Here is an 18,497-nt window from a genome sequence, read left to right on the forward strand (position 1 = left end):
GTTGGGGCATCATCACTAGAAAGCTTTAAACAACTCCTGCAATTGAATGTGCAAAGATTGAGTGTAACAAGTCGTTCGGTGTGATATAGCTAGCTGTCGCCGCGCCGCGTGCCTGCAAAGCTGGTGTGTTACGCCGAAGGGCAGTTATACCGGCTATACTGATACAGATACAGATACAGATACAGAGTCTGGACACAAGATGAATTTAAAGTTTATAGAACCGACACAGAATAACGTCGTTCACCAACACAGGTGACTTTCCATGCTAAGAGAAGTTATGTGCGTGTGCGTTTTTGTCTTAGCCTCTACCAGGCTTCAGAAGCGGCTGGAAAGAGTAGAAAGTAGCCAAATAGACAGTTAAAATGTCAGGGGAGTTGGTCTGCTAAAGGAGAGGCTAACAGTACACCGCTTTACCTTACGAACTCTCCAGGCATGTTATCTGTCTACATTTGGGCCAATTTCTACTCTTTCTCGTCGCCTCTGAAGCCTGGGAGAGGCTATGTTAAGTTGTGATTTTCACTTGTCTTGCTAACACAAGTTACCCATCCATTCGATGTGTTTTTCAGATCTAGACAACACTAGTTAGGTCATGATGACCTTTTAACTGAAATTACAGACTAGAATGCCAGTCACTGTCCTGTTATGTTCCAAACACACCAATTACACAACTATGAGACCCGGGGCTGTATTGTACAGACATGTTTACCTGTAGGGTATTTGTTAGCCTCTACCAGACTAACTACGCTGGCTATACATAGGAGAATAATTGCCAGGGGAGTTTGGCCGCCTTGTAGGTTTGACTGGCCACTCAGTTAGAGGGAAAGAAACTACCTCCCCGCGGCCGGACTCCCTTGGCCAATTTTTCTCTCTTTTTTGCCGAATTCTACGATCCGTATTCCCGTAGAAAGGCCTGGTGGAGGCTAGGTGTTTGCCACCTGGGTTTAGAAAAGAGAACACAAGAAAAGTGAAAATTCTTCTCGAGTCAAACTTCCTTGCAGGTGAGGTAAACGGAAATCTGGGGTATTAAGGAGGATATTTTGCCCCGGTAACGAAAATACCGGATGTCATTAATTATAATTTCGAAAGAAGGAATGTGCGAATTACGACTTTAAAGGACGTCACCTTCTTATCTTTGTAGGAATCGTCTGAAAACTCTGTTAAGTGTCCTGCACACTTCGTTAGGATCCTTCAAGACGTCGCGTTGGTTTCTGAGATGCCGTCGTCAGTGGGCGTTACGTCTAGGATCCTAGCAGGAACTTTTCCATGTGGCATGTGTCCATGCGGCGTATCTGATGTTATGTCATACATTTCAGAGTCTTTTGGACACGTTATTTCACGATTTGTCTTGTCGTCTTCCAGGGATACGGAAGACATGTTACCAAGTGTGTGGTGTAGCGGTAGAGTGCTCGACTCGGAACCAAGAGGTCCCGGGTTCGAGTCCCGACATGCCACCGATCTTGTGCACTCGTAAATTATAAAGTTTACACGAATCCTCACTTCGCTCGGGTGAAAATGAGTATTGTGTTGTACATGTGCTCTTGTTGGTGGCGGCAATAATACATGTATAAGTTGAAAAAACTTGAGTGTGTCCTCACCACGTCTTGTGATTACATGTTGGAAAAAAAGTTAGCGACGAAACAGGTGGCTCCCACGAGGGCCATTTCTTAGATTCCCCTGTATCTGTAGGATACAATCTCAGGATTGTTCCTTCTTTCCCATTGCCTTCTTATCTCTGCTACTTTGTCAATCAAGTAGCACGCAAGACGCCCCTGTTTTACTTAAGGTCTGTGTGGGCTGTTAAGGTTAATCTCTTCCTAGTGTCTTCTGAACTCTGCTTCTTAAAAACATGTCATTCAGGTAAACCTGCTTATCGTCCTAAAAAACCAAGGCCACAGGAAACGTGTTTTTTGCAAGTCACACCTGAGAATGTATAAGAAAACGCCCACGTCTTTCGTTTTTCTTGGTAGAAAAGGAAGAAACAGTTTCTCTCATTTCTTATCTCTGCTCCTTTGTCAATCAAGTAGCACGCAAGACGCCCCTGTTTTGCTTAGGGTCTGTGTGGGCTGTTAGGTTAATCTCTTCCCAGTGTCTTCTGAACTTGTGGGGTCGTGTGGCGTAGCGGTAGCGTCTTCGGCCGAGACTCGAGAGGGCGAGGGTTCGAATTCTGCCCGATGCCACCGATCTTGTGCCCTTGGGAAAGGCACTTTACACGACATTCCTCACTTCACTCAGGTGTAAATGAGTACTTAGCTTCGGCTAGGGACGTCCCTCGTATAGGACGTTAAATGGAGGTCCCGTGTTTGGGAGAGCCACACCCCACGCACGTTAAAGAACCCACCGCACTTATCGAGAAGAGTAGGGGACCTTCCCAGTGTGAGTGGTTCAAACCTATCAGTGTGGTCTCGGGGTTGATATCTTTGAAGAGTCACCTGTTATGTCAATCCTTCCACAAATGTGGTAAATCGTCATAAAATAAAAATAAAACTCTGTGAAAAATAAATGGTTGTGATCAAAGAACTTTGCTATTCAGTTTCTGTCATGTTTGGGACAGGTCCCCCTCCCCTGTTCGTCTTATACCCCCACGGTGTATCAAGTGTCTGGTTTTTCTCTAGAAAATGATAAATGACATGAAATTACAAACGTGCACGTGGGTCAGCACAAACTTGTATATCCACAGGAAACATGTTTGTGCCAGTCATTGTTGAAAACGTGCAAGAACACACGAACGTTTTGGGTTTTTCTTGGAAGAAAAGGAAACTAGGTCTGTCATGGAATATGTGGTACAGCCCCCCCCCCTTCCGTTTCTGAAGCATGTGTCGTATGTTGTTTGTTACATGAAACGCCATATAGATGTCAAGAACCTTTCATGTATACTCACACAGTATTTCCTGACGAAAACCTGTTGTACAATCAGCCCAACCACCAAAACACATCGTCACTCGCGGACAAGAAACGAGCTTTGTAACTTCTGAAAAGGCCGTCCTTGTTTCATCCTCACTCACTCAGTTCTCTTGCACTTAGTGCTTCGAGTCGACTATAGATGTATCCAGAATCGTGTTATCCAGAGCCAAGCTCGGGCACGGTTTTGGATAGTCCACGCGTATCCAGAACCGTACATTGGGCAAGTCGACGTTCTTGGATACGCGGAGACCATCCGGAACCGTGCCTGATCCCAACAAAGTCTAACCCATCCAGGCATAGAACTAGATAGGCACAATTCTGGACACGGTTCTAGCTTTCCTGTTCGTGCTTTGACTTGTAAAATGTACGAAGCGCATGGATAGATACGGTTCATGTAGAGTTCAAGAACGATGTTGCACAAGTCCCTCATTGCAAATGCTACAATATAGACTAAACCTTGAAATGTCTCTGAAAACATGCGTACAATCAGCCATACACACGTGCGCCCGTACTAGCCTCTGCTAGGCTCCAGAAGCAGCCAGAAAGAGTAGAAATTGTACTCTTTCCAGCCGCCTCTGGAGCCTGGTAGAGGCTACGACAACGTAAACGCAAACACATGTACTCTTTGGCTGTTGTGTATATATACTTCTTTAGAAAGTATAGAAACAACTGGGTCTCAGCAATACGTAGTCATTCTCTTACGCAAATCTGTATGACGTGCGAGTTAAGGAAACAAAAATTCTCATTAGGAGAAACAAATGAGCCATTGTCATCATTATCATAATACTCACTCTTCTCAAGGACCTTATACGTGAACTTGAGACCGTCCACACACATGATCACGCAATCGGAAAACTCGGAAAGACTTGCTCGGCCTTCAAATGCAGGAAGGAAATGATTGTATTGGTGATGCTGGGAAAACAGGCAGTTATGAAACCACACAGATATTTGTACGGGGTTTCTCAGTCACCACCATAAAAATGTTTGTACGTGAGACGGTTCGCGTAGACAAGGCACCGCAGAACATGCCTCTACCAGGCTTCGGGTGCGGCAAACTGTACTCTCAAGCGGACCAACTACCCTGGCATGTTATCATTCTATTTGGCCAATTTCTACTCTTTCAATCCGCCTCCCGGAGTCTGATAGAGGCTACCACCACAGAACATGCCTAACTACCAGGCTTCGGGATGGGACTAGAAAAAAATGAGAAACTGGCTAAATAACATGCCAGAAGCTGGGAGCGGCAAACTCCCCTGGTATGTTGTCTGTCCAGTTTCTACTTTTTTATAAGACCGCTTCCCGAAGCCTGGAAGAGGCTATCACAGAACATGGGGAAGACATGCGGTTTTCCACCCACCAGAGAGGGCTACGTCATTCTGACGTCATATGGGTTAGGCTGTCGTAAGTATTAAGCTTTCATAACAGAACAGGAAAGACACGGTAAAAACCACTGTTTTCGTAGTATTAAGGAAGAATTTACATCCGCCAAGCCCTCACCTGGCAAGTTGACGCTTGACGCCTATTTCTTCACTGTCTCATTGCACATTCTTTGAGAAAAATGGTACAAGAGTGGTCCGTTTTGATACTATACCATGGTTCTAGGGCGCCGTTTTTCTTCACAACAGTGACGTCAAGACTTGGATACAAACGGATTATCTTGTCGAGAATGAAGAGACAACAGCATCGGTCGAAAGAAGACAGACCGCTTGTGCTTCCACAGAAAGGCTGGTCTGGTTTACGTACATGTCAGCAGAGCTTCACCAGCTATGTTTTCCAGTAATACACCAAATACTTGTATACGTTAGCGTTCTCTTGTATACTCTTACATTCAGGTTGGCATCAATGCAACTTTCAAAGTGGAACTATAACTTCTGATTTTATAGAACTAGTGTGTGAGTGACAACGTTATTGGTTATATACTGCACTGATTTGAAGCGTGCGTTGCTTTCTCGTTTTAATCAGTCAATAGTAACTCAGACAACAGTAAGATATACTTTTATGTAAACCCTACTGACAGTATTTTTCCTCTATATCTTAAACTTAATGGCCTTCAACACTTGTGACTAGAGCAACTGGACCACTCACGCGCGCCTCTAGCGGTGATATTTACAACTGCAACCAAGAAAACACTTTGGACTCGGATCTAGGCTTTCTGGGTTGCAGTTGTAAACATCGCCGCTGGAGGGCGCGCGTGAGCGGTCCAAGCATTGTGTAATGACCTCTGACCTTTCATATCGTCTGCCGTTGCAACACGAGTCGCAATTTCACTCCCAATTTCATGTTTTTACGGCGAATTTCCCCCAGACTTGGTACTTTTTTGTTGGGCGAAAGGTCCGTCCTGTGTAGAAGTTTCGCCATGCAGCGTTGTGTTGTGAGATGCGTGCCAGAAGAGGAGAAAATGACGATATCGTACAGGTTAGGGGAGCGGCAGAGAAATCTGCTCAGGGCCAAGACGGAGACTTTGGGAGGCGTGAGTAGTTCTAGCTTGTCTTTACTTACAAAGCTGCTTTTTGTGTGTTAACTGTCAATACATAAATACAAGTCCACATACACACAGTATATATACCCAGTACATGGACCAGTGCAGGTAGCCAGGTAGGCATTGTACAGTACATATAACGTTATATACAAAGGCCTACTCTCCAAGCAGATGTTTGGGTTTGGGGGTGTTTTAGCGTGTTTTTAGGCTTTTTTTATCAGGGTTTCTTTTTTTTTGCACAGGAATTTTTCTTCTTCTTTTTTTTTCTTTTTGGGTTGGGTGAAAGAAAAATTCCAGTGCAAAAAAGAAACCCCGATAAAAAAACTATAAACTCACTAAAATACGCCAAAACCCAAACCTCTGCTTGGAGAGTAATAAAGGCCCATAATTTCGTACAATGGACAGTCAATTCCGAATGTGGGAATATAACATGCATATGCACATGATATTTTTAAGTCCTCAGTAGTGAACAAATTCTGTAACAGAATTTGTTCACTACTGAGGACTTAAAAATATCATGGTATATATGATGATTATATATGATGATATTTATGCTTCCCACATGCACAACCACACAAATCTTTGTCCATCTTTTGAAACATTTTTTTTTCTTCTATGCCGCTAGGCTCTGAACAGAATAGTCTTCAACGCCACCAAGCACCTGAACAAAGGAAAGAAGAAGAAGAAAGCAAAACTAGAAGGTGCAAATGCAGAAAGCGAGAGTAATGCCATCACTGCTCAGCTCATCTTCAACAAGGTGAAAGTTGAAGATGATGTCCCCAACTCAGAGGCTTGGCAGGAAGGCGCCATTTTAGAAATAGGGGAGGACAGATATGTGGTGAGCGTGAACCCCCCTATGGTGAAGTCGGTGGTCCTGCCCATTTCCATCATGGCAGGCTTTCCTGTGTTTCCCAGGTGAGAAAATTTGTTCACTGATTTCTATATTATCTATCCGAGAGATCGCCATGATGGCACCACTGGCAAGTGGTAGGCAAAAGGTGGGTGAGAATTGGGTTATTTGTCTTCAAATAAACTGCATTTATATGATGTAAACAAAAACAGCAATTGTTCACATTATATCAAAAGTTATAATAGTTATTTTACGTGTGTTATATGTATTAAGACAGTTGATACTGAAACATATCAATACTGGGGATTGAAATGTAACGTAAAACTCTGAACAAACTTTGTATCTTATAGAGCAATGTACATATGTTATGTGTCTTTTATTTTAGCAGATTCAATAGTATTACTCTAAGCATAGTCATCTCAGTTATGTTATCATTTATAGCTTATTTAGCAAAGCTGGTGTTTTAAATATTGCTGTTATAGTATTGCTATAGCACTGCACTGTCCATTCTCTGTTACATTCATTCTGTGACCTTGCCACCATTTTCTGTTCCAGACTAGACCTTGACTTTGCCAGTCTAGAGGATTCCTCCTATACCTGGTACAGAGAGGACACCTCAAACCCAACCCCTTCAACAAGTACAGCTAACTCAGGAGACTCCAAAAGGAAATCTAACGAAGACAACAAACAAACAAACTGGATCCAGGCTTCTCACGACCTCATTTACACCCCAGTGAACTCTGACATCGGGTCAAGGTTAAAGTTCACCTGCACCCCGAGGCATGATGGGAAGGAGGGCGTTACCATGGAGACGGTGACGTCATGTCAGGTGGAGGCTGGACCGGGACTCTGTCCGTTTGAGAACAGACACATGTACACCAAGAAAAGGACAGAAAAAGGATGGTGAGTACAGCTCTAGTGGTAAAAAAATAAAATTCTGACTGTTTCAAAGACAGTAATGCTGGAAAGTCTTTCCAGTTTCTTTAGAATCTTCTGTAGTTTTGGATTTCCTTCATACAACAGATGCCTAAACAAACACAGAGCTGTAGTGCTTTGAAAAAGGTCTTTGCACTTGTAAGAAAACAGTCACTCAAGCAACTGGATAGAATTTGAAAACTGTCAGACTGTTTCAAGTAGCATCCACTACTTTTTGTCAGTGACTGAAGAAGTGAATTCTACTTTAAGTGTCTGACAATTTTCAAAGTCTATCCATTTGCTTAAGAACTGTTTTCTTGTGTATATCATTTCCTGGATGTCTAACCTTCATCAACTCTTATTCTTCCATCTTCTCTGCAGTTTCCGAGTGGTATCCTACAACATCCTGGCAGACGTGTACGCTAAAACCGAGCTGTCCCTGACGGTGCTGTACCCGTACTGTCCTCCGTACGCCCTTGAGCTGGACTACAGGAGACAGCTGCTGCTCAAGGAGCTCGTAGGTGGGACTGATCATATATTTTGTATCTATTTTTTATAACAGGTAAAACATAAACCATGTAATCTAGTTATGAACTTGTTACACAAGTACATAGATGAACTTGTTACACAAGTACATAGATAAGACTTAAAAGTCCTATCTATATACTCTTGTGTAACAACTCCATATTTTCATGATGTCAAGCTTCATCATGCTTGTCTTTAAAAAAATCTTTGTAAGCTTGTAAGCCTCTGGCACGGTATGTATGCAATTTTTATTTTATGTGAATCACGACATTGTTTGTACTCAACAGAGATTGTAACTGATAGGTAATTCAGCATCTGGCTGACAGTATTTACTGGTATTTCCTGAATACTCTAGTCCTATAGTTCTAAAGTTCTAGTCCTATAGGAGACAGGGAAGTCTCTGCTTAATGATGTTCTGATGCCTTCTCATCTCTTCTCTTAAGTTGTTATGTTTGTTTTTCACATGCAGGTTACAATGCAGACCTGCTAGTCCTCCAGGAGACAGGGAAGACCCTGTTTACTGATGCCCTGGTCCCTGCTCTGGACCTGTCCGGTATGGAGGGAGTGTTCATGGGGAAGGGACAACAGTCAGAGGGGGAGGCTGTCTTCTACTCTAAGGACAAGTTCAGGTCAGAGGGTAGAAACTAAGGAAAGGTTCCTGTAATAGTTACACACTTACAGGAATCTCATCTATCCTTTAGTCTACTTATTTGACTGTAGGGGCACCACAGAAGATCTGACAACCAGTTTTCTCCACCCTTCTCTGTTTTCTGTTCCTCTTAATATTACACTGGTGTCATGCTGTTCCATTCTCTGATATTCAACCTCCTTTAGTCTCCTATCTTTTCCATTGCCTATCCTTCTTTCTTCCTCCCTGCACTGTTCCTTGCATTATATATATGGTCTTGGCTAGTTTGGATGATCATAACACAAGTACATACCACTTCAGTTTCCATTTCTTGACTGTGCTTAGGAGGCCTTTGTATTGACCTATGCTTTGTTTGACTATGTTTTGTTCTTCATTATTTGAGATGCAGTCTCTGTATGTGATCCAAATAGAAAAACCTTTCATAATTAATGCCAAGAAAATCATAGGAATAGAACAAATCTAATGTACTGTTCTGACTCTCTAAGCTAATATTTCCTTCTCTTCCTAGGTTGTTAAGTCAGGATGACATTGTCATTGGTGAGTGCCTGTCCAGCGATCCCTGCTGTCATGACCTTCACAAATGGCTGTCCCACAGTCCTGCTGTCCTCAACAAGGTCGCTTCAGGGTCAACTGTCTTACAGGTACAGCACGAAAAAGTGATCTAGTTTTAGGTTACTGAAGAGCTAATTATGTACTATTAGTATTTAAAGGTTCATTCTAGCAGGGAATTTCCCCTAGGTCTTTTCAACAAGCACAATGAATAGTTGACCATGGCTTCACATTCTGTACCAAGGATTGCTACCCTTTCCAGTAGCATGTATATTGGGTGAGTGACAACAGCCAGGATTCAAACTCCCAACCTCTTGGTCCAGAGGCAGGGTTGCTAACCACTGAACTATGCATGCCACAAAGGACAATACAAAAGTCTCAATGAATAATTGGTTGAAAGACGTGAACTTGCGGCTGTCAAGCTGCTCAAGCGTATGCTCAGCCCTGACCACCCACTACATGATTTGGTACCAGGAGCCAGGTTGGACAGCACAGGGAGGTGTTTGAGGAACTCTGGGGGAATCATGGTGCCCAAGGCACGGACAAACAGACTGTATAACTCGTTCCTCCACTGCACAATCAGACTGTACAATAGCCAAATGTAGACCTAGTGTTCTTTTGTTTCATGTCCCACTCTTGTATGTAATTGTCTTGTGCGTTTCTTATACTTAATAATATGTAAAGTCCACAAAATTCAGGAGTACTATGTACCTCTGCTATGTTGACTATTCTTAATAAAATTGAAATTGAAATTGGTTACAACTTTGATGTACTAGTTATTTCAATATAGTTCGTATGAAGGCAATAGCTGTAATTACAGGTCTTTCTATTTCTTTTTTCCAGGTGGTGTTGTTAGAATCTGTAGAAGACCCCAGTAGAAGACTGTGTGTGGCAAACACTCACCTGTACTGGCACCCCCGGGCTCCTCATGTCAGACTGATACAGATGGCCGTGTGTCTGAAGTTTCTGGAGAAGGTTGTCAACTCTAACTCTACTCAGGTAAGAGTCTGTTCTAACAATAATATGTGTGTTTAGATCGTTCCATTTATATACAGTACCATGACCCTTTCCTGTACATTTAGCACGCATGTTGGGTAAGCAACACAGCTGGGATTGGAACTCCCAACCTCTTGGTTCAGAGGGAGGGTAGCTGAGATTTTCATATTTCTTCTACTTCTTTACCTACATGTACAGAATATACCTTAATTTTTGTATCATTTTTACAGAATGAAGTCAGCAAAGGCTTTTAAAAGCCTAGGGCTTGACAAGGAGCATGATTTAAAAAATAGATTTTTACTCGCATTTATTTGGTCCAATAGATACATTGTTTGTTTGTAAAGGCCCATGTTTCTCCTCAATTCAAAATCATGCAATGAATGAATAAATGGAGCTTTATTAAGGTGTCTTGCACTTATGCATCCAAGGGTATGTAGGACACCAGAAGATACAAAATATATGGTAAATAAATCAAGAGAAGATATACAAGTGTGTATCATTATTTCCAGGACAGCAGTGTTTCCCTGCTGCTGTGTGGTGACCTGAACAGCCACCCGACCTCTGGGCTGTACCAGCTGCTGACCAGTGCAGCTGTCCCAGCATCCCACTCAGACTGGTTCCCTGCTGAACCACAGACCACTGAAGGTAGGGAAGGTTTAGCCTCTACCAGGCTTCAGAAGCGGCTGGAAAGAGTAGAAATTGGCCAAATATGAAGGCTATCCTCTGGCCTCCAAGTTAGACCCCCTTTCCCATAGACGAAATGTTGCCTCTCTATCCCTCTTTTACAGATATTTTCATGGTCATTGCTCTGCAGAACTCACCCAACTAGTTCCACCACTCAGTTCTTTTAAGCGTTCCACTAGGTTCTCCACTAGCTCACACAACTTCACCGTCCAAATTCCTTGTTCGAAAGCTTTTTACAGTGACAGTTTCTTTCCCCGTACGACCAAGCTTTGGAATTCCCTCCCTGACAAGTGTTTCCTACCAACCTACAATCTACAGGCTTTCAAATCAAACATTCACCGCCATCTCTTGACATACCCATGTATCTCTCATATCTCTAGTTCAATGCTGAGAAGTGGTCGTATAGGCCTTGCATTGAACCTTTCCGTTAAAAAAAAAAAGACAGATAATATGCCAGGGGAGTTGGTCCGCTAAGGAGTACATTTGCTGTCTCACGGTTTCCAGCTGCTTCTGAAGCCTTGTATCCAAGCTTTACTTGTGTGTTTGCAGCACAAGATTCAAGTTTATGATACCAGTTTATCATTTTGTAACAAGGCACCAGGGATGTTGTAGTTACTGTATTTTTTTTGTAGACTTTTGTTTCTTCATACATTTGGGTGTGTGCGGTATTTCTTTAGGTTTGTAGACAATTTCTGCCTCAGAATGTCCCATGATTTTCACATGGATTTAATATGCAATAGCTTTGCATCATCTCCCAAGCCCCAAAACGTTTGGTTTGGTGAGAAAAATATACAGCACTTTAATAAGCCTAAGTCCTTCATAATTGCCTGTACAATGATTTTCTTATTTCTCTTTAGACTTGTATCTGACAAAGTTTTTTTCTTTTTCCAGATGGCAAGCTGGAGCTACAAGAGGGCGTTGACCTGTCCCACCCCTTCAGTCTCACCAGCGCATGTGGGATCCCGGACTATACCAACTACGTAGGGGGGTTCCAGGGCACCCTGGACTACATCATGATTGACACCTGTCAGCTGGCCGTCAATCAAACCATCCCCATGCCAACGCACGAGGAGGTGACAGCTAACACTGCGCTGCCAAGTATTGTGTTTCCGTCAGACCACATTGCCATTATAGCAGATATCGAGTGGAAGAAGACATAGTATGTGTCTATTTTTATTGTGTTGCAAAATAGACATTCATTTGTGTGCAGGTTGGTACATAATGTTGCAAACACAAATATATGGCACCAGTTTAATGATGAATGAAATAAAAATACTTCAATTTTAGGATTTTTCTGTATTATTTTAGGAATATGTCTTTTAAGCTCAGATATGGCACATTCATCAACATCTACTCTAATAGCTTTATTCATAAAACATCTAAAACCAATAAAGAACCATATTACATAATACTATGCTGTAAATTCTCGTGCTTAAGTATAGTAGTTATATTTACGAAACATGATATGTCAACCACTATATATTTTACTTGCCAACACTTATAACAGAAAAACTTATCATCAGAGTTCCTCAGATACACCTAACAGAATGACTTAACCTCATCAGAATTCCTTAGTAGAAGATAGTCTTTAAGTAAGTTGGGGACAGGTAAGGTGTCGACGGCGTCTTCTTGCGTCTGCCAAGAACTTTCTCCTCCTTCCAGTCCCCTCAGTAGAAGTGTAGACTTGATCTTGAGTCGACAGATCCAGTGTAGACTGGAGTAGTGTGTCTGGTGCGCTAACAACAAGTCCTGCCGCCTAGCGAACCTCCGAGTGAGGTGCAGCGGCTGGTGTCCCTGTGTGTCTATGGCGGTCCAGTCTGCACCGTTGGCTAGCAAGATTTCCATGGTCGCTTCGTGGTTATGCCTCCCAGGGTGGAGAGAGTGGGAAAAATTAAAGTCGGATCCGCTAGCAGCTAGATGTAAGGGCGTCTGGTCGCCTACTGTCCGTGCGTTTATGTTAGCGCCCTTTTTGAGTAAGGTATAGACGGTATAGCACTGGCCTTTAGCTGCGGCAAGGTGTAGGGCGGTTAAGTCGCACTCGTCTGTAGCTTTTATGTCCGCGCCTTGCTCTAGTAGTAGGGTAACGGTCTGCCAGTGGCCTTCAGAAGCCGCGCGGTGGAGCGCCGTGCGTTTGGACTTGTCCCTCGCGCCCAAGTTCGCGCCGCGGGTTAGGAAAAGTTTCACCAGGCGATCACGCCCTCTTGCGGCCGCGCGGTGAAGCGCAGTCAACCCGTCCTCGTCCCTTGCGTCTAAATCAGCCCCGCGGTTTAAGAGAGTCTCCGCGGTTTTGTCGTTGCCGTAGTAGGCGGCGATGTGTAAGGCCGTGCCCCCGCATTCAGGCGCGTTGCTTCGCAGTCTAGGATCATATGTACATTTTACGTTCATATCTGCGCCTAGACTTAACAACAGACCAACTGCGTCTTCCTGGTCTGCCTTGTGAGCGGCAAGGTGGAGTGCTGTCATGCCTCTGAATGTCTCTGCGTTCACGTTTGCGCCCTGTTCTACCAAGAAGCGAACGGCGCCGCAATGTCCATGCTGTGCGGCATAGTGCAACGCTGTCAACCCGTAACAATCCACATCGTCCACGCTTGCACCGTTTTGTAGCAGGAGGCTGATGAGACCACAGTTGCCGGTTTTTGCGGAGTAGTGTAGCGGGGTTAGCCTGTAGTGGGCCCGGGCGTCTGCCTTCGCTCCTCGGCTCAACAGGACGCGTACCGCCTCGTACCGATTCTCCAAGCACGCAAGGTGGAGGGCTGTCCTACTGCGGAAAAACTCGGCCTCTATGTCGGCTCCGTAGTCGAGTAGAACGCTGACGGCGTCGCCGTGGCCGTTCATAGCTGCATAATGCAGCGCCGTCGCCTTGTTGTCGCAGTTTACAGCCGATATGTTCGCTCCTGCGTTCAGCAATAAAGTGATAAAGTCACAATGGCCGTTCTCTGCCGCGTGGTGTAACGGTGTCTTGTTGTGTGAGGCATAACTACGGTGACACAAGTCGCCATCCGCTTCTGTTAGCTTAGATTGTGCGTTCGCGTTTGCCCCGTAGTTTAACAAGAGTTTTGCGGCACCACAGTGGCCCAACGCCGCGGCTAGGTGAAGCGACGTCCTCCCATCTTTGGTCCGTGCGTTTACAGAAGCGCCTCGGTTCAACAGCAAACGTAAGACATCACAGCGTCCGTTTTCTGTGGCTAGATGCACAGGGGTGTAGCCTTTCGCGTTTTTCGCAGACGAGTCGGCTCCTAGACCCAGGAGAAAGTCGACAGTGTTCACACTACCAAGTTCTGCTGCGCGATGTAGGCATGTAGAACCGTTCTCGTCTCTGGTATCTACGTGTACCTGGAATCCGCGTTCTAGCATCAGGCGGACGGTTTCAGCGAAGGACTTGTCTTCCGTTGTGATGGCCTGAGCGTTGAGGTTAGGTACGGTCATGGTTTTGCTCCAACACTTTCCCATGGAAGCCGCGGACGAAATGTCGTCTTCATCGGTTAATATGGACTGGTTCTTCTGGTAGCTTGTCGTTGCCATGTCGGGCTGTGTTCTTAGCAACTTTATTACGTCGTCTTTACGCCTTTTGTTGCACCATTGAGGCCTAGAAAAGAGAAAAACATCATGATTTGTAAAAGTATTTCACTGAAAATTTTTCAAGTGTTATTTCTGTATCCGTGTATTTTCAGAAACTTACTTCAGAAACGGGTGGTTGCTTCTAGTGATATATTTCATATTTACATCGTACAATTGTCACAACTAATCTAATATATACGCCTTACATAATCAGCAAGTAGACAAATTATAGTTTGGTGTCAAAATCCTGATAGTATCTATTAAACCAAGGTCGCTACGTACGTAATGTCCTTGAATTAAGAGACATTATCCAATTGGCCTTGTGAGCCCAGCATACCTAGCATTGCTTAAACCTATTCAATAGGAAGATGGGAACAACGTATGTTTGAGAAACGTAATTCTTGAATTGAGTCAGAGTACACCTACTACCCGGGCCACACGCCGACGCTCTAACCACTCGGCTAAAAGGTCTAGACCCATCGGCTGGGTCAGTTGGTAGCGCCTATAACCCCCCCCCCCCACTGTTACACTATCTTTTAGTCGATGAAATCGAAGTCGATCCTACTAGGCGCCCTAAGCCTAGCTAACATACCCAAGTGTTTATGTGTGTGTGTTTTTGTTTGGAGCCTTATTTGTTACTGTTGCTTACACATACTCAAGGAAAATGTTCAAAGATTTAGATTGTTGGTTAAAGAGTACACATATACATGTGTACATTTACTACTCTTTCGATGGAATCGAAGTCGATCCTAGTTGCCTCAGTGCCTGGGGCGTTTTTGTAAGTGCTTACGCTCCCTCTTCTACACTCACGCAATCACAATTATCTGATTCCATCGCCTCCGGCGAAACTCGTTTTTCTACATACCACTAGGTGTCTACACTGCTGTCCATTGTTATAAGTTTTAACATAAGTACTGAGAATCCCAGATTGTCTTACTTCAATTCAGTCTTCTTTGGTTTTCAGTTGTAAATTTGCGCACACTCGTTTCAGCGAGACAGTTTGCAAACTACACATTTAAGACTACATGTAAAAGGTCAAATTACTGTATACAATGGGGCATAAGCAAGGTCAGATGATTGCATGTTAACAGTGTTGCTTTGTAGAACATGTCTCAAAATGTAGCCCCAGATTACGTTGCACCCAAATTATTTCATCTTTGGCACGTATGTTTGAATTTGCGCTCTATAATTTCAACATGACACTTTACAAACTATACATTAAACGTAGAAAGGTCAGATTACTTTATGCAATGATGCGCACTAGGAAGCAAGGTCAGATAATTGTATAAGAACAGTGTTCCTTTGTAGAACATGTCCTCAAAAATGGCACCAGATTGCCTTATTCACAAGTCTTTCAACCATGACAAGTGTACTTAGATTTTTGCGATTTTTCCCACCATGACACCATACAAACTGCACATTTAAGACTGAAAAAGGCCATATTTTACTGTACGCAATGAGGCATGCTGCTAAGCAAGGTCAGATAATTGTATAATGAACAGTAGTCTTAAACATGTCCCAAAAAGTAGCCCAACATTAACGTACTCCCAATTCTTTCATATTTGACATGTAATGCTCAGAGTTGGGCTCTTTTATTTCAACATGACACTTAATAACAAACTACATATTGAGGTCAGACTACCCCATTTAATAATACACACCGGTAAGCCAAATCAGATAAGTGTATGTGTCTTGCTTTGCTAAACATGTGTTTGAATGAAGCCTCAGATTACTAGTACCTTTCCCAAATCATTTCATCTTTGAGACACGTATGCTTAGATACGCGCTCTTTAATTTCAACATGACAGATTACAAACTGCATATTTCATGCAGAAAAGCCGCCCAACATTAGCAAACCCTGCTACAACCAGTGGTAAAATCACTGTAATTATAACTTACATCGACATAGATTGCCGGACAATTGTTTAGGTCAAAACAGTGCTTCTTGAAGAAAATTTTACCTCCACGGTTTTAACGTACCTTTGTGTATCCTGACTACTCCGTTGTTTCTGTAGGGTGTGGAATTGGATCTTTCTCCGGCGCTTTCCCAATCGGTTGTGGTGTTGTAGTCTGGACACACCTATAACCTGCTTTAATATACTAGTATATACCGGTTCGACAACTTTCGAACACGGTGATGACGTCATGTGCAACCTTTGTAACACCTTGTGACGTCACTCACGAGATTTTATCACCGCAAGGGATGCTGGGTAATTGCTTTGCAGTACTATTAAAAAAAAACTTTTTTTTAATGATTTTATTTTTGTATAATACTATTGTGCATCTTACAATGAGTTTGTGTGGTGTAATATGTCAGAGCATTCGGCTCAGAACCAAGAGGTCCCGGGTTCGAATCCTGCCCCAAGTCAGCAACCTTGTGCCCTTGGGAAAGGCACTTAAGACTACTTTCCTCACTTCGCTCAAGTGAAAATGAGTATGCCAGAATGATCATTGTCGTGATCGTGGGCATTAGCGGAAAACCAAAGCAAACCAGGCCGTATACGCTTGTAAGTTGTACCTATTAAAGCAACGCATGATACATGTACAGATCTACCTAAGATATTGTCGAGTGAAGTATTTTATTTGGGTAAAGGAAAAAGGGCTCCAGTGCAGTCTTCATAAGACACAGTGTTAACGTGAAGTTGCTACGGGCAACGCTTGGCAAATTTCTGCACGCACCATGCATGCACAACTGTCGTAAAATCGCACCGTCTCCCACTTGCGGCATCCATTGAGCAACATCTGTACATGGACGGTGCGGAGGGCCAAGAGGTGAGATAATTTTGTGGATAATTTCTTCTTGCGTGAGTCGAAACGGATATAAACAAGGGATATATAGTAGAGCGAAGAGATTTACTGTTAGAAAGATACGGGCGTGGGTTTTGATTGAAAGCCGTGCTGGTTAGAATTCGATACAGAGACGGGCGCCTTTCTAGGCCATGTAGGATAGCGACACCCCGCCTGTGCTATATGATACGCATAACTTTCCAGATATGTCCTAAAGCGCATCCTTGCAGATGAGTTTTGAATTTAGCTGTTTTTTTTGTACGAATATGGGCCTTGCTTGTGTGATGCATGCATGGTGACTTTTAGATGATGTTGATATACTTTAAGCTTTGCTTTAGTGTTATATTATGTTAGAAGAATTCAGACTATCAAACCAGGAACATGCCCATCCGTTCGTGGCATTGCCTAACGACAATTGCCTATATATAGAAATAGGACACGACCAAGTAGCCTTGAATGCTCTAAAACAGGGAGTGTGTACATGTTTTCTTGGTCATTTGGCACAATTTCAATGTTAAATGGATAATATTCAACATCTATTGGCAAAAACAACCCCTACAGTTGGCGACTAGTAATGTTTACGAGGTTCTGGGAATTTGAGAGCTAAATTTGGTGGTGAGCTTGCTGCAAAAGGAATGGTATCACAGATCTGTTTTGTAATTCTAACCTGTGCAGACGTGAGGCCGCTTGTGTCAGGTACCCGCTATGTCTGATATGTGACCGCGGTCTGGGAACTACATGGTTGTCAAGGCTATTGTGTTACGTAATATAAATGTGCAAAGATACCATCGCATTGGTGGTCTCCTACATGTAGGTCTCAAAGTTTCGTTGGTAATCACAAATGCATTAGCTTGGTAGAGCTGAGTTAAATTGTTAGGATTTGTTCCCATATATCCTGTTTCAAGTTACTAGAAACCAGTTTTGCTGTTTTAGCGTCAGTTGCTATTATGATAGTACATCTGTACTTTATAACCTGGTAGCCAGTCTATTCCAGCTCCTGCTAATTCACTCATCTGACCGGTTCTGTGCAGAATATTCTGGAACGAACCGGAACTTGAATAGATACCAGGCTATTTTTTTTATACTCCAAAATGTCTGCCCTAGCCAATACATTGTGTAATGTTGTCTAACATGATGTATGTCCCTTCTGTCCCCATCAGGTGCCCCATGGCTGACCTCGGCTCGTAAAATTGTAGAACAGTCGGCGAAGAGCACGCCTGGTAGTGTCGGTTAGCTGGAGTCCACAGTACTACATACCTGCACATCCACAACAACAGATCATATGTACCGGGTTCACAGGATAGAGGAATAGTTGTCGGAAGAGCTTTCTGAAGAGCTATCCTTGCGCTGACCGTGTCAAAGGGGAGAGATATTACATACGAGCAGTGACAGTTGGTTCAAAAAGTTTGCAGCATAACATACCTCTGCATCAACCATAACAAATCATATGTACCGGTATCACACGATAGAAAAATAGTTCTTTGAAAAGGCTCTCTAAAAATCTTCAAGGGCATCATCATAGTACTTACGGACAGTGACAGTTCAAGTTTGCACCATAACATACCTAGTAGGTAAGGAGAAGAGACATAGTACACACTGGAGGT

General features: G+C 43.3%; 2 protein-coding genes across 2 annotated transcripts; one reads left to right on the plus strand and one right to left on the minus strand.

The window, feature by feature from the left end:
* Positions 1-5,111: 5,111 nt before the first annotated feature.
* LOC109461894 (2',5'-phosphodiesterase 12-like) lies at positions 5,112-11,761 on the plus strand. The gene is made up of 9 exons (XM_019758368.1): positions 5,112-5,371; positions 6,006-6,295; positions 6,786-7,133; positions 7,527-7,666; positions 8,140-8,299; positions 8,828-8,960; positions 9,712-9,867; positions 10,374-10,509; positions 11,461-11,761. Exons 1-9 carry the CDS (start codon positions 5,180-5,182, stop codon positions 11,706-11,708), a joined length of 1,803 nt encoding a protein of 600 aa, XP_019613927.1. The 5' UTR covers positions 5,112-5,179; the 3' UTR covers positions 11,709-11,761.
* A 297-nt stretch (positions 11,762-12,058) lies between these two features.
* Positions 12,059-16,204, minus strand: LOC109461893 (ankyrin-1-like). The gene is made up of 2 exons (XM_019758367.1): positions 16,087-16,204; positions 12,059-14,134 (listed from the first exon to the last, which is right to left on the minus strand). Exon 2 carries the CDS (start codon positions 14,068-14,070, stop codon positions 12,088-12,090), a length of 1,983 nt encoding a protein of 660 aa, XP_019613926.1. The 5' UTR covers positions 14,071-14,134; positions 16,087-16,204; the 3' UTR covers positions 12,059-12,087.
* Positions 16,205-18,497: the final 2,293 nt, after the last annotated feature.

Source organism: Branchiostoma belcheri, unplaced genomic scaffold, assembly GCF_001625305.1.
Source record: "Branchiostoma belcheri isolate BF01 breed outbred unplaced genomic scaffold, Haploidv18h27 scaffold97, whole genome shotgun sequence".
NCBI lineage: Eukaryota > Metazoa > Chordata > Leptocardii > Amphioxiformes > Branchiostomatidae > Branchiostoma > Branchiostoma belcheri.

Coding starts and splice junctions, on each gene's coding strand:
- LOC109461894 (XM_019758368.1), top strand. CDS start 5,180: ATGTTTTTACGGCGAATTTCCCCCAGACTTGGTACTTTTTTGTTGGGC. Junction 7,134..7,526: donor AAAAGGACAGAAAAAGGATG/GTGAGTACAGCT, acceptor TCTTCTCTGCAG/TTTCCGAGTGGTATCCTACA. Junction 7,667..8,139: donor GCTGCTCAAGGAGCTCGTAG/GTGGGACTGATC, acceptor TTTCACATGCAG/GTTACAATGCAGACCTGCTA.
- LOC109461893 (XM_019758367.1), bottom strand. CDS start 14,070: ATGGCAACGACAAGCTACCAGAAGAACCAGTCCATATTAACCGATGAA.